Source organism: Papaver somniferum, chromosome 9 (assembly GCF_003573695.1).
Source record: "Papaver somniferum cultivar HN1 chromosome 9, ASM357369v1, whole genome shotgun sequence".
Lineage (NCBI taxonomy): Eukaryota > Viridiplantae > Streptophyta > Magnoliopsida > Ranunculales > Papaveraceae > Papaver > Papaver somniferum.
Window position 1 is genome coordinate 109,573,442 of NC_039366.1, and position 16,689 is coordinate 109,590,130.

Here is a 16,689-nt window from a genome sequence, read left to right on the forward strand (position 1 = left end):
AAATCTTATCATTTATTGTTCAAAGATATTCCTTGGTACTCTTGGTGATCATGTGCCGAAATAAATTAAGAATCTTTTTATTAAGGTTTTTGGTTATATATGCTTTAATTACCAGCAATTAAAGCATAGCTCTAGAGAATAAAAATTAGTAATGTGCATTTACTAATTGGAGATTTTCTATTGAGATATTTCGGAAATATTGGACAAGCATTTATTGGAATTAGGAAAATCGAATTTCGCATTCATTGCATGTCTTAAGAATACTTTCGGTTTTGGAAATTCCTTGGTGTCCAAACATCCTTGGTCTATAAATACCTAAATTTGCATTTCTAGCAAACTATCCTAAGAGCCAGGAAAACTTCATTTCTTGTTGTTTCTGGTGGAGCCGTCTATTCGGAGAGGAAAGTATCCTAATTAGGTGAAATCTCTTACGCCCGCTCGTTTATAGACTTCTGTGGGATCATGAAGCTCTACGAGTACCGTTGGTGAGAAACTAGATAATTGCAGTGTTATTAGTTTTCGATTTGATTTGATTGACTAACGGTTGTTGAAACTTCGATTGCACCTAGTTTGTTTATGCTTGAGAGTCTTCTCTTTTGATATAAGATTCACTCAAACTAGATCAGAGTATCGACGGGATCTTTAAAACTGTTGTTAGATCTAAAGACATCTTATGATAATCCATTGTTAACAGACTCCGTTCTGTGCGTGATTGATCACAAGATATTCAAGTGGTGTTGTGAAGGTTTTGAAGATAAAAGAATATTAGAAGACGAAGAAGATTTCTTATTAATTTTCGTAACTTGTGAATTGTGTGCACAAACCTTGATCGGCTGGGATCCAACTAGAATCAGTTTATCTTTGATAGATCTGATTGATTAGTTGCGTAATATCGACATTCTTTATATTTCTCTTCGAGATTTATATTGAGTGAGTGCGAATCTATATATACTTAACTATTTCTGTAGTTAAAGATTGATCTAACCAGACAAAGGAGTTTATTAGATTAAACGGAAGACCCTTTGTCAACAACTCATCTAAATCTTGTAGCAATATTGATTAGAGTGGTTACCAAACAAATTCTTCCTTTGTTGTTTGGAATACGATCCAAAGGACTTGTTATTCACGTGCGTGACTCTAGAAGTCGAAGGCACATGGATACTGAGGGAACTAAGTAGCTAGGGGTAGTCTACTTGGTCTCAACTATACAAAGTTGCTATTAGATTTTGTATAGCGGCTTAATTCTGAGAGTATACAAAACTGGACTAGGTCCCGGGGTTTTTCTGCATTTGCGGTTTCCTCGTTAACAAAATCTTGTTGTGTCTTTTACCTTGATTTCCGCATTATAATTGTTTATTATAATAAAGTAAAATACACAAATACGTTAACTCTGCAATACTTGATAATGATCCTATAGAGTTCGGTCATTATCAAACCTATTATCAACTATTACACTTTGTTGTTGTATTGTCTCGATCTTGCATTCATAGTCAATCACATAAGTTATCTTGTTGTTGTATTGTCTCGATCTCGTATCCATAGACAATCACACGAAGTGTGAACCGAATCCTCGTATTGTCTCGACTCTGTCCATAGACGATCACGTTCAATAGAGGACTTATAGGTTGATAAATAAAAGATTGTGGTGTATTTGGGTACCCTCGTTTTTTCATTTAGATCCAAAAATCTTCGTACGTAACCGATTGTTTATCTTTTTGGATAGAATCCTCAATTTCTGAATCCAATTATGCAATTCGAATAATGTTCCAAATTCCGAATATAAATTCGGATGGATTGCAGATTTTTTTGTACATCCATGGACGCCCTTGTTTTATTTTTTGATCGGCTATTGACTCCCTTATTTTTGTCCGTTTCTTTTTTTTGTTATTATTTTTTCATTCCAAATAGAAACGTTTACATGATGGTTTTCAAGAAAAACAAGTATATCATCACTTGGAACAAATAAAAAAGATCTAAAACGCAAATAAATCGCGAAGTGAAAGAGCGAAATGATACCCGAAATCATAGTTCGACTCTTTTAATAGAGTTTATTCTCGAAAAAAAAATGCTCTCATGAAAGAGGAGTAATTTTCCAAAAAGTTCTTCATATATATGCAGCGAATAATCTGTAAGCCCTAAACTTATTTATCTGATGAAGAAGAACTTGATCTAGCTCGTGCCGAATCGCCGACGTACTTGTATCAAGATAACCAAATACGAACAAATCGTTAGAAAGCAACACTATAAAAATGCAGATAAAATCGTTCAAATAGCGAAGATAAAAATCGCTTTAATAGCAAAGAAATTATTGAAAACAACGAAAATAACCCTAAATAAAATCAATTACATTTAATATTACTAAAAACAAGAAATGTTTGCTCATAATTTCACACTCACCAAAATAATGTTTGTTGTCCGGGTTCCATATGTGCACCATTTGCTATATGAGGTGGATGTGTGCGACACTCTCTGGACAGGTTTGAAATATGCGTACTACATTCGTTGGATGCGTTTGGGGTACCTGTGCGCCGAATCACATACGTGTGGTCTTAGGATATTTAAAACCCACTTTACAATCTTGATAAATGACTCGTCAAATATGCAGACATCTATTTTCAATATTAATGATGACTTTACATATTTTAAAGAACCATTAATTGGGGGATAAAAAAAAGAATTGGGATATAAGAAAAGGACAAAAACTGGTTCCAGATATCAATTCGGGGTCACCCCTTATCTAAGTATTTTACGTATTACCTAATCTACCCCTCACTAATCAGGATTAGTAATTAATAATAATTAATAAAATCTTAAGATTTTTGATAAATGATTAGCGTGTGTTTTATTTGAATTTGGGTGAGTGAGGTGAGAGTAGAAGGAGGGAAAAATATTTTTGAGTGGAATTTTTTTTGTGAAAATGGAAGATGATTGTGAGGAGAGAATTGCAGCTGCTGAATCTTTAGCTCTACTACAACAAGGAGCTAACGACAACAAGTCTCAATTGCAACTCTTTGTTAAGCCAACACCCTTGAATGATGATTTTGACGAGTATGGAGAGTTTTTCGAAGAAGCTACACAGGAAAGTAAACTTACACAACATGCAAGCATCCCCGGTAAAGCTGCTAGGAGGTTCAAAAATCGTTTTTTTTCTTTAAACCCGCCATTTTTTCAACTGTAAAACCTCGGTGCCGGCATGGTCGTAGTATGAATACCATGCCGGCAGACGCGTTACCGGCATGGTATTCATACTACGACCATGCCGATAAAGCGATATCCCCCAATTTGAATATTTATCCAGCATAGTATTCTACCAAAAAACTATGCCGGTACACAGTTAACTTTTTTTACCTACCAAGGAATATATTATGGAATACTAAACCGGCATGGGTTCATTGATAGGTTACCATGCCGGAACTGCATGAAAAACATACAAGAAACATTTCCATGTAAACCCAAAAACCGGCATGGAAAATTAATAACCATCAACGTCGGAACCATGCCGGTAACCAAAAAAACATACATGAATAAATGTTTTCCAGAGCTAAATACCGACATTACATATCAATTAATTGGAATGTCGGTAGCGTGTACCGGCTTGGGACAATAAATTACGACAGTGCCGGCACCTTGTTTTCCGGCGTTGCTGTCTAATGAATAATGTATGCTGGAATATGTTTCAAATTTGGTCTTCAGTTTTGGCTAAGTTCGACAATGCCGGAACATTGGTCGAGCATGCCGGTACTTGTTTCTGGCATAGTGTTTTAATTTCGTTTGGAACTAATTTTCGTTCTTTCTTTAGGTGGTGACATATATTGATCCAACAAATGCAAAGCCGCTTTATCGGGATACGTCGGAATACTATAAATACCTCCGGTATGTGACCAAAGAATACTTTACTAATGGATTGCTAGTAATGAACCTTCTAATGAATGTGAAATTGATCTTATGTAGGGAATAATAGATCGAAATGAAGCAATCGCTTGGGATAAAGAGACGGCTCTTAAGAACATGTGTGTGTTGGTGAGGAATACCGAACGTTCAAAGAGGCGTTTTGAGATGGCTTGCGAGAGAAGTGGGAAATACAAGGAGAAGAATAGCCACAAGAGAAAGGATTATGTATATCCAAAGAAGACTAATAGGGTATACAAGACTCGTACGAGGAAGAATGATTGCCCGTTTAAGCTTGTTTTCCGTTTAAATGACATGAACAATTGGGATTGTGAGGTTTTGTGTGGCTGTCATAACCACCGGGATCCGAAATATTTTGTTGGTCATGGGAGATTTAAAGATCTCATCCAGTCCGGTCAAGGCAATGTGGTTACGGTCACCGAGGCAATGGAGCAATACTTTATGGCTGATATCAATAGGATCAAGGTGGCTTTTGAGAAAAGCTCAATGGAATTAAAATATTTTACATAAATACACGCAAACACGCACAACCTTCGTATGATCCTATAATTAGGAGACAATACAATTAAGATATTTTATATAAATACACAACAATACATATGCACAAGATAAAAAATACTTACATAGGTTTTATAGATAGTACGAACCCATGAGTGCTTGTATCCAAATAGTGTTTTCGGTTCCGGAGCTTCACCCCAAATTCTACCACGTTCAAGGTCAGGTATCATGTCATTAATATGAGGAAGGTGGGAACCTTTAACTTTCACTTTTCCATTTCCCTTCTTGCCATTGCATTGTGTTGGTTGTTGATTCGGCCCACCAACTTCGCTTTGGCTTGCTAATTGACTTGGAGGAACCACATTATCTTCATCCTCACTTTCCTCTTCATCTTGCTCATCTTGATCATCATGGTCACGGATTACAGCTCGACTACGGTCACCACCACTCTCCCAAATTATCCCTCTTGTCTCAGCCCCCAAACGCTTTTTACGACCTTCATCTTTCCCCCGAGGAGGGAGAGATTGAGGAGTATCAAGATCGTCCTTCCTTTTTCTCTTAGTGACAGCATCTTTAGTTTTTCTTTTGTTAGCCTCCTTGGCTTTTGACCTATATCATAAAATCACACGAAATGAATGTGAGACAACTCACTTTCAGTTTTTCTATCGACATTAACTTACTGAAACAAAGCACGCCGGTTGTCTGTTCTGGCATTAAACAATGACTGTCGACAATGCCGGTAATCGTATGTAATTCTCCTGTATGTTTTAAGTCCACTACCGGCATGCTCGAAATAAATCAATTCCATGCCGTAACCTGGTGCCAGCATTCGAATCAACCTAAAAATCTATGCCGGTTTAGGTGACAAATTCTTAAGTTTTCCTGTATGTTTTAAGTCCACTACCGGCATGCTCTAAATAATCAATTCCATGTCGTAACCTGGTGCCGGCATTCAAATCAATCTAAAAATGTATGCCGGTACTGGTGATAAATTCATAAACTCTCCTGTATGGTTTAAGTCCACTACCGACATGCTCGAATTTTTACAAAAGAATGTCGGTACTATAAACCGGCATACAATGCAACCAAATGTCTATGCTGGTACTGGTGACAAATTCATAAACTCTCCTGTATGTTTTTAGACCACTACCGGCATACACGAATAGTTATAAATGACTGCCGGTACCAAGAACCGGCAGGGAATTCGACCCAAATTCTACGTCGGTATCGAAAATTCAGTTTCTGGTGAATCTGCAGAGTGAAACCGGCATTGCATTCATCCTAGATTGAATGCCGGAAGGTAAAACCGTCTTTGTATTCATACATATTTCAGTGCCGGTAATCACTGAAACTCAACTGTTTCAGTTAGGGTTTGCGATTCTAACCTAAACCCATTGCTATAAATCGATTAAAACACTCATAAAGAAGTTTAAAATCACTTACCTTCTCACAGAAGTCATGGTTGCGAGAGGTTGATTGTCAGAATCCGCTGCTTGTTCTTCTTCTTGCTCTTGAGCAATCTTAGCAATTATTTGTTCCTGCTTTTGTTGAGAAATCGATTTTGAGTTCGATTGGGCATTCGTTTTCTTTCTTGGAGGCATTGTTTATGATTCGGGTAGGTTAATCGACGAAGAAATTTTTGAATCGACGATTAATCGACGAAGAGCGGATGAAGAACGATGAAAAAAGATGAAATTTTTTTCTTTTCAAAAACCTAAACCTAGGTCAGTGCCGGTACTGAGAAGAATGGGGGATATGTGTTTGGTTTTTAGATTTTAAGTTTTAGGGGAAAGGGTATAGTAGTCTTTCCATAATGTTTTTTAATTAATCAAAGAGTATTTTAGTATTTTCATACACAAAAATCACCCCTTAGCACACACCATGGGTTGGGGGAAGTAATCAATATCCCCCAATTCCTTTTTTTATCCCCCAATTAATTGTTCTTCATTTTAAAAGGGAAGGATCCGACGACATGGTTATTATATTATCATGGTGAATCCATTTTTTCTACCAAATCCAAATGCCGATGAATTTGAAGATAATCTTTTGGTGTCATGTTCCTCTTATAAAGCTCTACATTCTTACCAAAAATGAGAGTATTTTGAGATAAGAAATTTTACCCTTCACAAATTTTAATTTCAACTGTTAATCTTCAACGACTGTTATTAAAAATGGTAGATGGTAATCTTATACGTCTCGGAATCCATTCATTTTTTGTTGGAGTGTACAGAGATTTATAAGAGGAACTTGTCACCGAAACATTAGCATTAAATTCATCGTCATTTGAGTTGTATAGAAAAAATTGCGTCACCATCTCATGATAATGTCATTCTAACCATGTCATCGGAACCTGCACCATCTTAAATCGGAAATAATACTTTGTTGTCATTTAAGTGAGGTAACTTCGACTGTCTATAGCAAAATTCAAGTGTTTTCCCTTTTTCTTAAACGATATTTCTGCATCAACGTGTTCATGCCTTGCCGGCTTGCCTCTCGGTTGATCTCGCAACCGATTCATTAGGTCAGGTTTATAAGCTTGGTAGCAGAAGATGGAATTCCGTCTGAGGCTAGCTTCAGTTAGAGAAATCCCAAGAATAGAATTACTAACGGCTTGACTGGCATCAACGTTAGACATTGTTTCGCTTTGAATGTGTCTAATGAATTTGATGGTTGCAAGAGTTATCAACCACGTAGTTTAGCACTAAAATATGTCTTTCCACAAAATCCACATAAAGCTATGCAAACAGAGCACTCTGTTGCCGTATCTTTTAAAGGTTGCCACCATGATATATAGCAACTTGCATTTGTGTTGTAAACATCTGAGATTTTTAAGAAAGGGACTGTCATCCTAACCATTTATTTGTTGTTTGTTGTTTCTTTTTGTAATAAACTACAAGTAAACCACATGGCAAACATCACGGTTATGTTTCAACCTTCCGCTCTCATATATAATACCAAACTACTTAATCAAATAGGCTTTGCAATTTTCTTTGTATATTTAGGGCCGACAGTCTTAGCTGTTGTGAACTAACATGGGATTTCAAGGCTGTTTTCTTTCCTTTGAATGGATGAAGGAAAATGAATTGTGTATATCCTCAAAAGAGATATTACTTGTAATATTTATAGCTAAATGCTAAAAATAAAAGGATCACAACAGTGATGGTTTTATCGGATTAAGATCATGCAGAATGGCATTTCATCCTCTTCAAACTCTTCAAATGTTCCCAGCTCAAGGTAACATCGAGAGATTCCAAACCTTCCTTCATAAATCCAACTGATTTTTTGACATTATCTTGGCTCCATATTTAAACCACACAAGATGAATAACTTCTTTTGCACCAGCACATGGAAATGTCGCTCTTCAAATATTGCATTCTAGAGTGGGATATCATCAGTAGTACCAATAGAGAGTAATAATAGTAGCACCACCTATCAATTGACAGGGGGATGATGGAATTTGTACATTTACGTCTCATTCGACAAAGGTAGGGTTTGTATATTGTCTGTCTCCATTCATAATTGAGAATGACAATACTATAGACACTTCGTATCAATCATGGCTTGCTGGTGGCCATGCCTTTTACCTTAAAATAATAGCTCGCTGGAGTAGAAAGAGTCAAGAGAACAACATATGGCGGACGCAGTCCAAGGGTAGCCAGAGGGCTCCTAACCAAGAGGTAAACCTTTATCAATGATGAAACTTGGTAAACCTCAAGCTCGCGGGGACTATACAAGTATTTTGGGCTACTATGAAATCAGCAGTTCTTCTTATAGTTTCGAATCTCTCTAAAATATGTGCGAATTGGTGTCCTCTTCTTGGAATAAAACTGATCAAGGATTGAGTCGCGTGGACATCATATCGTCATCATTAAATTTTTAATGGTAAAAACTTGGCTATAATTATCTCGTCCTCGGATTCCTGTAAACTCTCATTTCATCATCACAAGTTTAATGTAAATATATCTATGATTTTAGCCCAAAAAGTGTGGAAACGCGTCAATTACAACTGGAAAAGCACTAAACAAACCAATGAAGATGAGTTTCTTTAATGTTTGTCGTAAAGATAACTCAAAGATTAAGCCAATAGTTATCGAGATTTAGATATAATCAAACACCTGTTCGCAATCTATTGACTCATTAAGTGGGAATTCAAACTTATCTGATCTACTTTTTTGTAGATAAAAATGAAAGCTCTATCCGGTTTAATACAGCGGATAATTTTAAGAAGGATGATAATTGGAGAAAATCATACACTACACTATTATGGTCCGCACCAAAGTCGCACAAACCGCCCAAAGCAATCCCCTCACAAAAATATAGAAAAAAAATGGAAATCTTAAATTCTTAATTTCTAATCACTCGTGGCATCACCCTTCACCACAAGTTTGTCCATGCCCATCAATGTCTTCTATATTTTACTGTTTACAGGCTCAGGCCCAACTCATGAATAACCCATAATATGAGGCCCTTAATTAAAAAAAGTTTAAATCTAGGCCCCGAGTTTTTAAAAGACCTTGATACCCTTATGCATATTGTCAAGCCCATAATTAAATAAAATTTAAGTCTAGGCCCAAAATTATTAAATCTAGGCCCGAAATTATTAAAATACAGTGCGAAGGTGTAAACAGAAGTTACACATGCATATGGCATGTGTAACCAGAAGTTACACATCCTTATGATATGTGTAATGCAAAGTTACACTTGTATATATATGCAAATAAATAGACATCAAAAAAAAACACAAAAAAAAAAGTTATTACTTTAATATTCATTTACAATAATTTCTTAGCATGTGTAACTAGAAGTTACACACGCATCTGTTTAGTGTAATTGAGAGTTACATATGTGTCTATCTAGTGTAACTGAGAGTTACACATGCATCTGACTTGTGTATTCAGCGTCAACTCCAGTTCCAGCGAGACCATTACCACGTTTAAGCAATTAGCTTTTATGAAGTTATCTAAAACCTGAAATATAACAACAAGCAATCAGTATTTATACGATTAAAATGAACAGTACATAAAACAATGTATATTTCAGTTTCACAAGCATCTGATTAGTGTAGCTAGCGGTTACACATGCATCTGAATTGTGTAACTGAGAGTTACACATGCATATAACATGTGTAACTAGGAGATACACATTCATCTGGCTAGTGTAGCTAGCAGTTACACATGCATATGACTAGTGTAACTAGGAGTTACACATACATATTGATATGTGTACCCAAAATCAGTATGTGTAAGTAAAAGTTACACATCTAATTAACATGTGTAACTTGCAGATACACATGCATCTGAATTATGTAACTAGGAGTTACACATGCATCTGACTTGTGTATTCAGCGTCAACTCCAGTTCCAGCGAGACCATTACCACGTTTAAGCAATTAGCTTTTATGAAGTTATCTAAAACCTGAAATATAACAACAAGCAATCAGTATTTATACGATTAAAATGAACAGTACATAAAACAATGTATATTTCAGTTTCACAAGCATCTGACTAGTGTAGCTAGCGGTTACACATGCATCTGAATTGTGTAACTGAGAGTTACACATGCATATAACATGTGTAACTAGGAGATACACATTCATCTGGCTAGTGTAGCTAGCAGTTACACATGCATATGACTAGTGTAACTAGGAGTTACACATACATATTGATATGTGTACACAAAATCAGTATGTGTAAGTAAAAGTTACACATCTAATTAACATGTGTAACTTGCAGATACACATGCATCTGAATTATGTAACTAGGAGTTACACATGCATCTGACTTAGATATGTCAACATAAAATCAGCAAATCCATCTCTAAATGAATAACACTAGCAAAAACGAGAGGTGACTATCAAGCAATTACCAGTCATAAAATAATACAGTTAACCTTGCAAGTGAATGAGAAGCTCTTAATTAAGATATCACTGCTTCAGCAGAAAGACGTTGTTAGCACTGTATTAACAGAAAGACGTTTTACAGCGCTAGTCTAGATGTACCTAAGCCATTTTCATATTATCGATGACGAAGGACATTTTAAGCAACAGAAAGTAAAGCTTCAGACAGTAATTATACTGGCAGAATAATACAAACACCTGGGAACCTTGTGCTAGCACATTAATATCACAAAAAATGATCACACAACTGATTCAGCAGGGTATAGATATGAACCCAGGAAAACAAAATGCATGTGTAATCAGTAGTTACACATGTAAACAATAGTTACACATGCATATTAGCATAAGTTACACATACAATCATCATGTGTAACTAGAAATTACACATCTAATTATTATGTGTAACTATAAGTATAACCTGCATCTAATTAGTCTAATCTGCATCCACTACTACTCCCTACTACTAGGACTTGATGTTGTTTTCTCAATTTCATAAATATAACCACTATAACATATCCCATCAAATTAGCATGTGTAACTATAAGTTACATATGCATATCCCATCAAATTAGCATGTGTAACTATAAGTTACACATCTAATTTGCATGTGTAACTAGTAGATACACATTTATTTGGCTTGTGTACATAGAAGTTACATATTTAATTAGCATGTGTAACTACTAGTTCCACATCCATAGTCTGTCAATGCTAGTTAAACGTGCAAATTGTCATGCATATGGCTTGTGTGATGTGCAGTTAAACATGCATCCTAATTGTGTAATTAGGAGTTACACAAGCATATAACATGTGTAACCAGAAGTTACACATATAAATAACATGAGTTACATATATAAATAACTTGTGTATATCACAAGGTCTACTAGGAAACATCTAAATCGAATACGAGCTATAAATGTTTCCTAATTACTAAGGAAAGCATACGAGCTAAATACAATGGACTTCATTTAAGACAGGATACAGAAAGCAAAGTAGAAAGGACGCAGGTCACGAGATTTACTGGAGAGACAACATCACCGACAAAACGTGTCACCTGAAATCCACGAACATAGCTCATTAACAAACTAGAATGACTAACAATTTACCATTTCCATTACTTGCATATAGGCAGACACAGGGTCATTTGGATTTGGCTCAAGGACTGCATTATAGTAAGACCAAAGTAACAAATCCATCATTAGGCTGCTATTACATCTACCAATCTAAAATGAAATTCACTAACTAAACACTCTTAAAACAAGCATGTTAATCAGCTGGTACACATAAAATGCATGTAATTTGGAGTTACACATGATATGAAATGTGTAACTGGGAGTTACATATGCAATATTAAGAAATGAGCAAAATGAAAAGAAAATCACAATCAACAAATCCAAAATCCAGAGTTTTAGGAAGATGATTTAATACTTACACTATTTTCTCGGCTGCTTCACAGATTTTATCGACTTTGGCTTTTAATAATCCTTTAAAGACCATTTAAACTCTACAAAAAAAAGAGAAAATCATTTAAAATTTTGACAAAACCATGACATTCTCAAGAACTTAAGATTCAAAATCAAAAAGTGAGTTTTATCTTTTTGGTATGCATCGTCAATCTATTGCAGGTGTAAACTCCTGCTTCTTGAAGCTTCTTAATGTCTATCAGTTAGCATGTGTAACTAGTAGCTACACATCCATTTAGTTAGTGTACCTAAAAGTTACACATCTAATTAGCATGTGTAACTAGTAGCTACACATACTTTTAACTTCCAAGTTAACACACTCAGCAATTGATATGTAAAAAACAGATCAATCTTAGCTTGCCAAGTTAGAATCACGCATACGTCCATTATAAACTCCAGCATTAATCTCATCAAGCGCACACCATGGTATCTGCAGTGGATTTAAAAGTTACAACAGCATACCGCCACTAACTGATCATACACTAGTAAAACAGATGAAAGATGCTAACATTGTTCCTAAACAACATGAACTATGAAATGTACCAACCAATCAATGAAATTTTTTTATTGAAAACTGACAAAAGGACATACCAGCAGTATTGCTCTAAGACCCTTATACATACAAAAATTCATATGTAATCAGCAGTTACACATGCATATGGCATGTGTAATTGTTAGTTACATATGTAAGTCATTCGAATCTGCACAAGCCACGTCTGGATCCAATCCAATAACTACATGCCTAGCTTAAAACAAATCCAAAGGAAAGTATGTAACTACAAGGTGGAAGATTCATTCCATTCGGGAGCTACAAAATGGAATAACTTAACAAGATTAAACCATATCTGTATTTATACTTTTAAGATCAGAAATAAAATTGACGACACATTGCTACCTGGTCACAATCTACTGGCGTAAGTGGTTGCTTCCCAAAATTTTCCTTTCACAAAAAATGCCAATATCAATACAGTTAGACCATGAATAGCTGATAATACCACAAAATAACTAAGTGAAGGAAACATAATCAATCAAAAATATAACCATACCTTATGTAATCTGACCCGAGCAAGTGATTCCTTGATAGAATTTTCCATTATTGTTAGATCCTCTATATTGTTTATCTTATTTGGATCCTTCCAACAGCCGAAACAGTGCAGCCGACCGCAAACTTAATCATATAATTATCCAAATTTTGAATTTGTATAGCAAGCTGCAACAAGTAAGCAGTGTTGGCTGACACAAATGGATAATTTTATAGTTCAAGAAGGCAGAGGGCCCTACATTCATTTAAACATCAGTTTGGGGGCTAGTGCAATGAGGTAAGTGAAATTCAAATAATTAAGTACATGACCGCTAATACAAACAACAACCAAATAATTGAGATGAGAAATATTTATGGAGTGGCACCTCAGTCTATTACGCATTTCCGATAGTTGAGCTTGCAAGAGTCTCGACTGATTTGTCAGCACCTGTCAGTATTACATTTACTTATGACAACATGGAGTACATATTGAATTCCATAAAATAAAATAAAAATGAATGATATAGTTACTGTCATTCGTGAGGCATACCTCAACAGCTTGAGTACTGCAAAAATGGACCCTTCTCTCTTGTTTTCCTATTAAAAGGGTGATATCTGGTTTTTGGTCTGGTAAAGAAAAAATGGTGAATGGTGTTAAAAAAGACACTTGATGGTAAGTCTACAGAGTGTCTCTCGACAATGCTTAAAGTCATACATACCTTGTGCCAAAAAACTCTTGTATATTTACGTCATGGTCCAATTTCTTAAATGTGTTCTTTAGTGCCTGTCAAGGATGATGCTTAGAGTGTCAATCACCGAAACACGTACGGCAAGTCAAAGTTATAAGAATCATAAAATCAGGAGGAAATATTAATACATCATGAGGAATTAGTTTACCTCAAGGCTCTCAAGCTTCTTGTTCCAACAAAATGTAAATGATTGAAGCTGTTATTGTCGCTTGAGTTCATTTTATTAATTTAAGATTAAAAAATCCAATCCAATAACTCATGGCAAAACAATTGCAGGAATAACACTTGCATAGAGACTCAACAAGAATCAGATGAGCTTGAAATAGTGAAGAAGAGCTCATTCATGCCTTTTCTCAAACATACGATGTGTACTGTCTTTGTTAATGGATAAACAACTTTTCCAGTAATTTTTGAGCCTCTCTGTATCACCTTCCCTGCAACAATTCCACATCCAACACAAAACACAATCAAAATCATTCAAACACAACAAAACACGGTATAAAGTTCTAGTTTAAGCAACACCTGTATTAGTTTAAACCTACTAAGAATCATTTCAAAGATTCGTAACACCAAAAAATTGAAATCAAGCCTAAAATTAGATCGGAATTAAGAGAAAACTTAATATTACACATGTAGTCAATCAATTGAACCACAAATCCTTTACGAATATCGCCATTGAACACTTTCTCATTCAACTGAGTTGCTAAAACAGCATATTGAGACGAAACTGAGTCAGAAACAAGTAATTGAAGCCGATCTTGTGATTTACCAGTAGATTTTCTATCTAAATACTCGAACTAGAGGTTTTAAGTTTGAATCGCCTCTAAGAATAGCAGAAATCGCATTATGAGTTAATTTCACAGACATTTCACTGAATTTTTATAGGTTTTGGATTACGAAATGGATGAATCTAAGCTTAAAATGATGATAAATCGATGAATAATTTCGAAATATGAGATTACGGAGATGAAATCGATGAAAAAAATGAAGATCGGTGAAATTTGGAGACGACGAAGAAGTTTTCTAGGGTTTTTCCGCCGGAGCTGAAAGAGAAAATGAAAGGAGAAGAGAGAGAGAAAAAAAACAGATAAATGAAAATATCTACTGAGATTCCTCTTGTATATATAGTAAAGGGTAGTGTTGTCATTATTAAAATTCATAATAATTAATTATGGGCCAGATCTGAAAAAAATTTGATTTTTTGGGCCTAGCAGTATCATTTTCCTAAAGTATGGAGTTGATAATGAAGGATCCATTTTATGGGGCTTCTATATATTGAACCCATATAGTAGGGGTTCTAGTATTTTTCACTTAATTCTTTCACTAACTTTTAAGTAAGATGGCATCATCCCTCGTCAGAAAAACTATAAATACTGCATGTTCTCCAAGCATAAATCTCAAACTCCAAATATTTCTTCCAGTTCACAGTACTTATTCTATTTTTAATCGCTCGCCAATATTAGACCTATTACTTATACAGATCAAGAACCATGCCAAAGGTTCATCCAAATTCAACAACAACAAAACCCACAGAAATCCCCAGACATATTTCAGACAGACAGGTGGAGGTATTAACAGTATGGAAAAAATCACTCATCTTCAACTGTGACGGTTATACCGTTTTTGATACTAAAGGAAATCTCGTCTTTCGTGTTGATAATTATCAATCTGGGAAGAAAGAAATTGTTTTAATGGATGGCATAGGAAAATCTCTTCTTATAATTCGTCGTAAGGTGAGCATAATTCCGGTCATTTATCTGTCTCCAAGAGCCTTTTATTTCATGGCGTCTAATTTTTCTTTTTGTTAATTGTGTTTACAGAAATTGAGTTTGGCAGATAATTGGATGGTGTTCGACGGAGAAACTTCGAGTAGTCCAATATTCCTGGTGAAAAAGCCCGTGAATTTAATGGCATCAAAGAACTTAGCTCACGTTACATCCTGCCAGAGTAACAATAAGAGTTTGATTTACGAGATTAGTGGATCTTATGCACAACGGCATATGGCTGTATATGATCACACAAAGAGACTAGTAGCTGAAATTCAGAAGAAAGAAGCTAAAGCAGGTGTATCATTTGGTGGTGATGTTTTTAAGCTGATAGTGCAACCTGAACTTAATCAGACAGGCTCTTGTTATATTAATGGAACAAATGTTCGGATTAAGAAGATCGATCAGTTTAGGGTGATTAAAGAAGCCTTGGGTGATGAACGGTGTGATAGTGCACTGATATACGTATATTTCCTGAAATTCAAACCATCATCTTTAATTCCTCGACTGACATCCACATCATATCGGAAATTGGATATTGAAAACAATACTGGCAATCAGGTCAAAAGAGGAATTTAAATGAGAGATTGCCGTTGTTGCTGAAATACCTCATGCCGGATAGTATGGTTGGCTAAGGAAAGCTATAACCAGATGCTAGCTCAAGATAACGAGTTGAAGCAAATAGAAACCTGGGACACCAAATAAAGTCATCATTATGACCGACGAGATGTAAACCAAGAGCTTTACCAAATTGTCAAATACACATTCTTCAGCGGAGTCTGCACAAAAGTGGACGAAAAAGAAACAAAGGTTCTTTATTTTGACGTCTCTGGTCAAATGACCATGGTCCTATGAAAACGCGTTTCCCGCTGTTTTTCAAACTTGATTGCAGCTACTAGATGTGTGAGACTTCTTTGTGGCCTCGTCGGTGAAGCCCAATTGAATTGTTTTACATTCTATGTATTTCTCATAAGGTCAAGGTCGAATAAATTGAAACCGCTTCACCATTTTTTCTTTAGATTGACACCGTGCTATGCAATGCCCCAGTAAGGTCATGTCTAGGTTACGAGCGTTCTTTGAATCTCTGTATACAGTGCATTATATTGCTTAGTTTTAACTCACTTTAATGACCAAGCTAATACAAGTAGAATTATCAGAAACCTTTACGGCATCACCCCATGATTCCATGAATTGCTGAAGATTGTAAATAGGGTTCGAGACCGGTTGAGAAAAAGCTGGATGGAATAGTCCATTCATGCATATAAAATGCGCTTGCAAGTCTATCGAGACCTTTATCTCAGTTCTATCATGCGCATAAGAAGTGTGGGTTAGGCGGAACTTGGGATCTCCATGGTTTCCATAATTCCATTAGCCTCTTTCTGTCCTAGTTG

At 35.6% G+C, this 16,689-nt stretch overlaps 1 protein-coding gene across 1 annotated transcript; it reads left to right on the top strand.

Moving 5' to 3' along the window:
• The first annotated feature begins 14,947 nt into the window (after positions 1 to 14,947).
• Positions 14,948 to 16,316, top strand: LOC113308324 (protein LURP-one-related 8-like). The gene is made up of 2 exons (XM_026556801.1): positions 14,948 to 15,265; positions 15,353 to 16,316. The coding sequence occupies exons 1-2, from the start codon at positions 15,023 to 15,025 to the stop codon at positions 15,875 to 15,877; spliced, it is 768 nt and encodes a 255-aa protein (XP_026412586.1). The 5' UTR covers positions 14,948 to 15,022; the 3' UTR covers positions 15,878 to 16,316.
• The last annotated feature ends 373 nt before the right edge of the window (positions 16,317 to 16,689 follow it).

Excerpts from the sequence above, each read along its gene's own strand:
- LOC113308324 (XM_026556801.1), top strand. The coding sequence starts at position 15,023 with ATGCCAAAGGTTCATCCAAATTCAACAACAACAAAACCCACAGAAATC. Across the intron at positions 15,266-15,352 it reads TTCTTATAATTCGTCGTAAG|AAATTGAGTTTGGCAGATAA; the intron begins GTGAGCATAATT and ends TTGTGTTTACAG.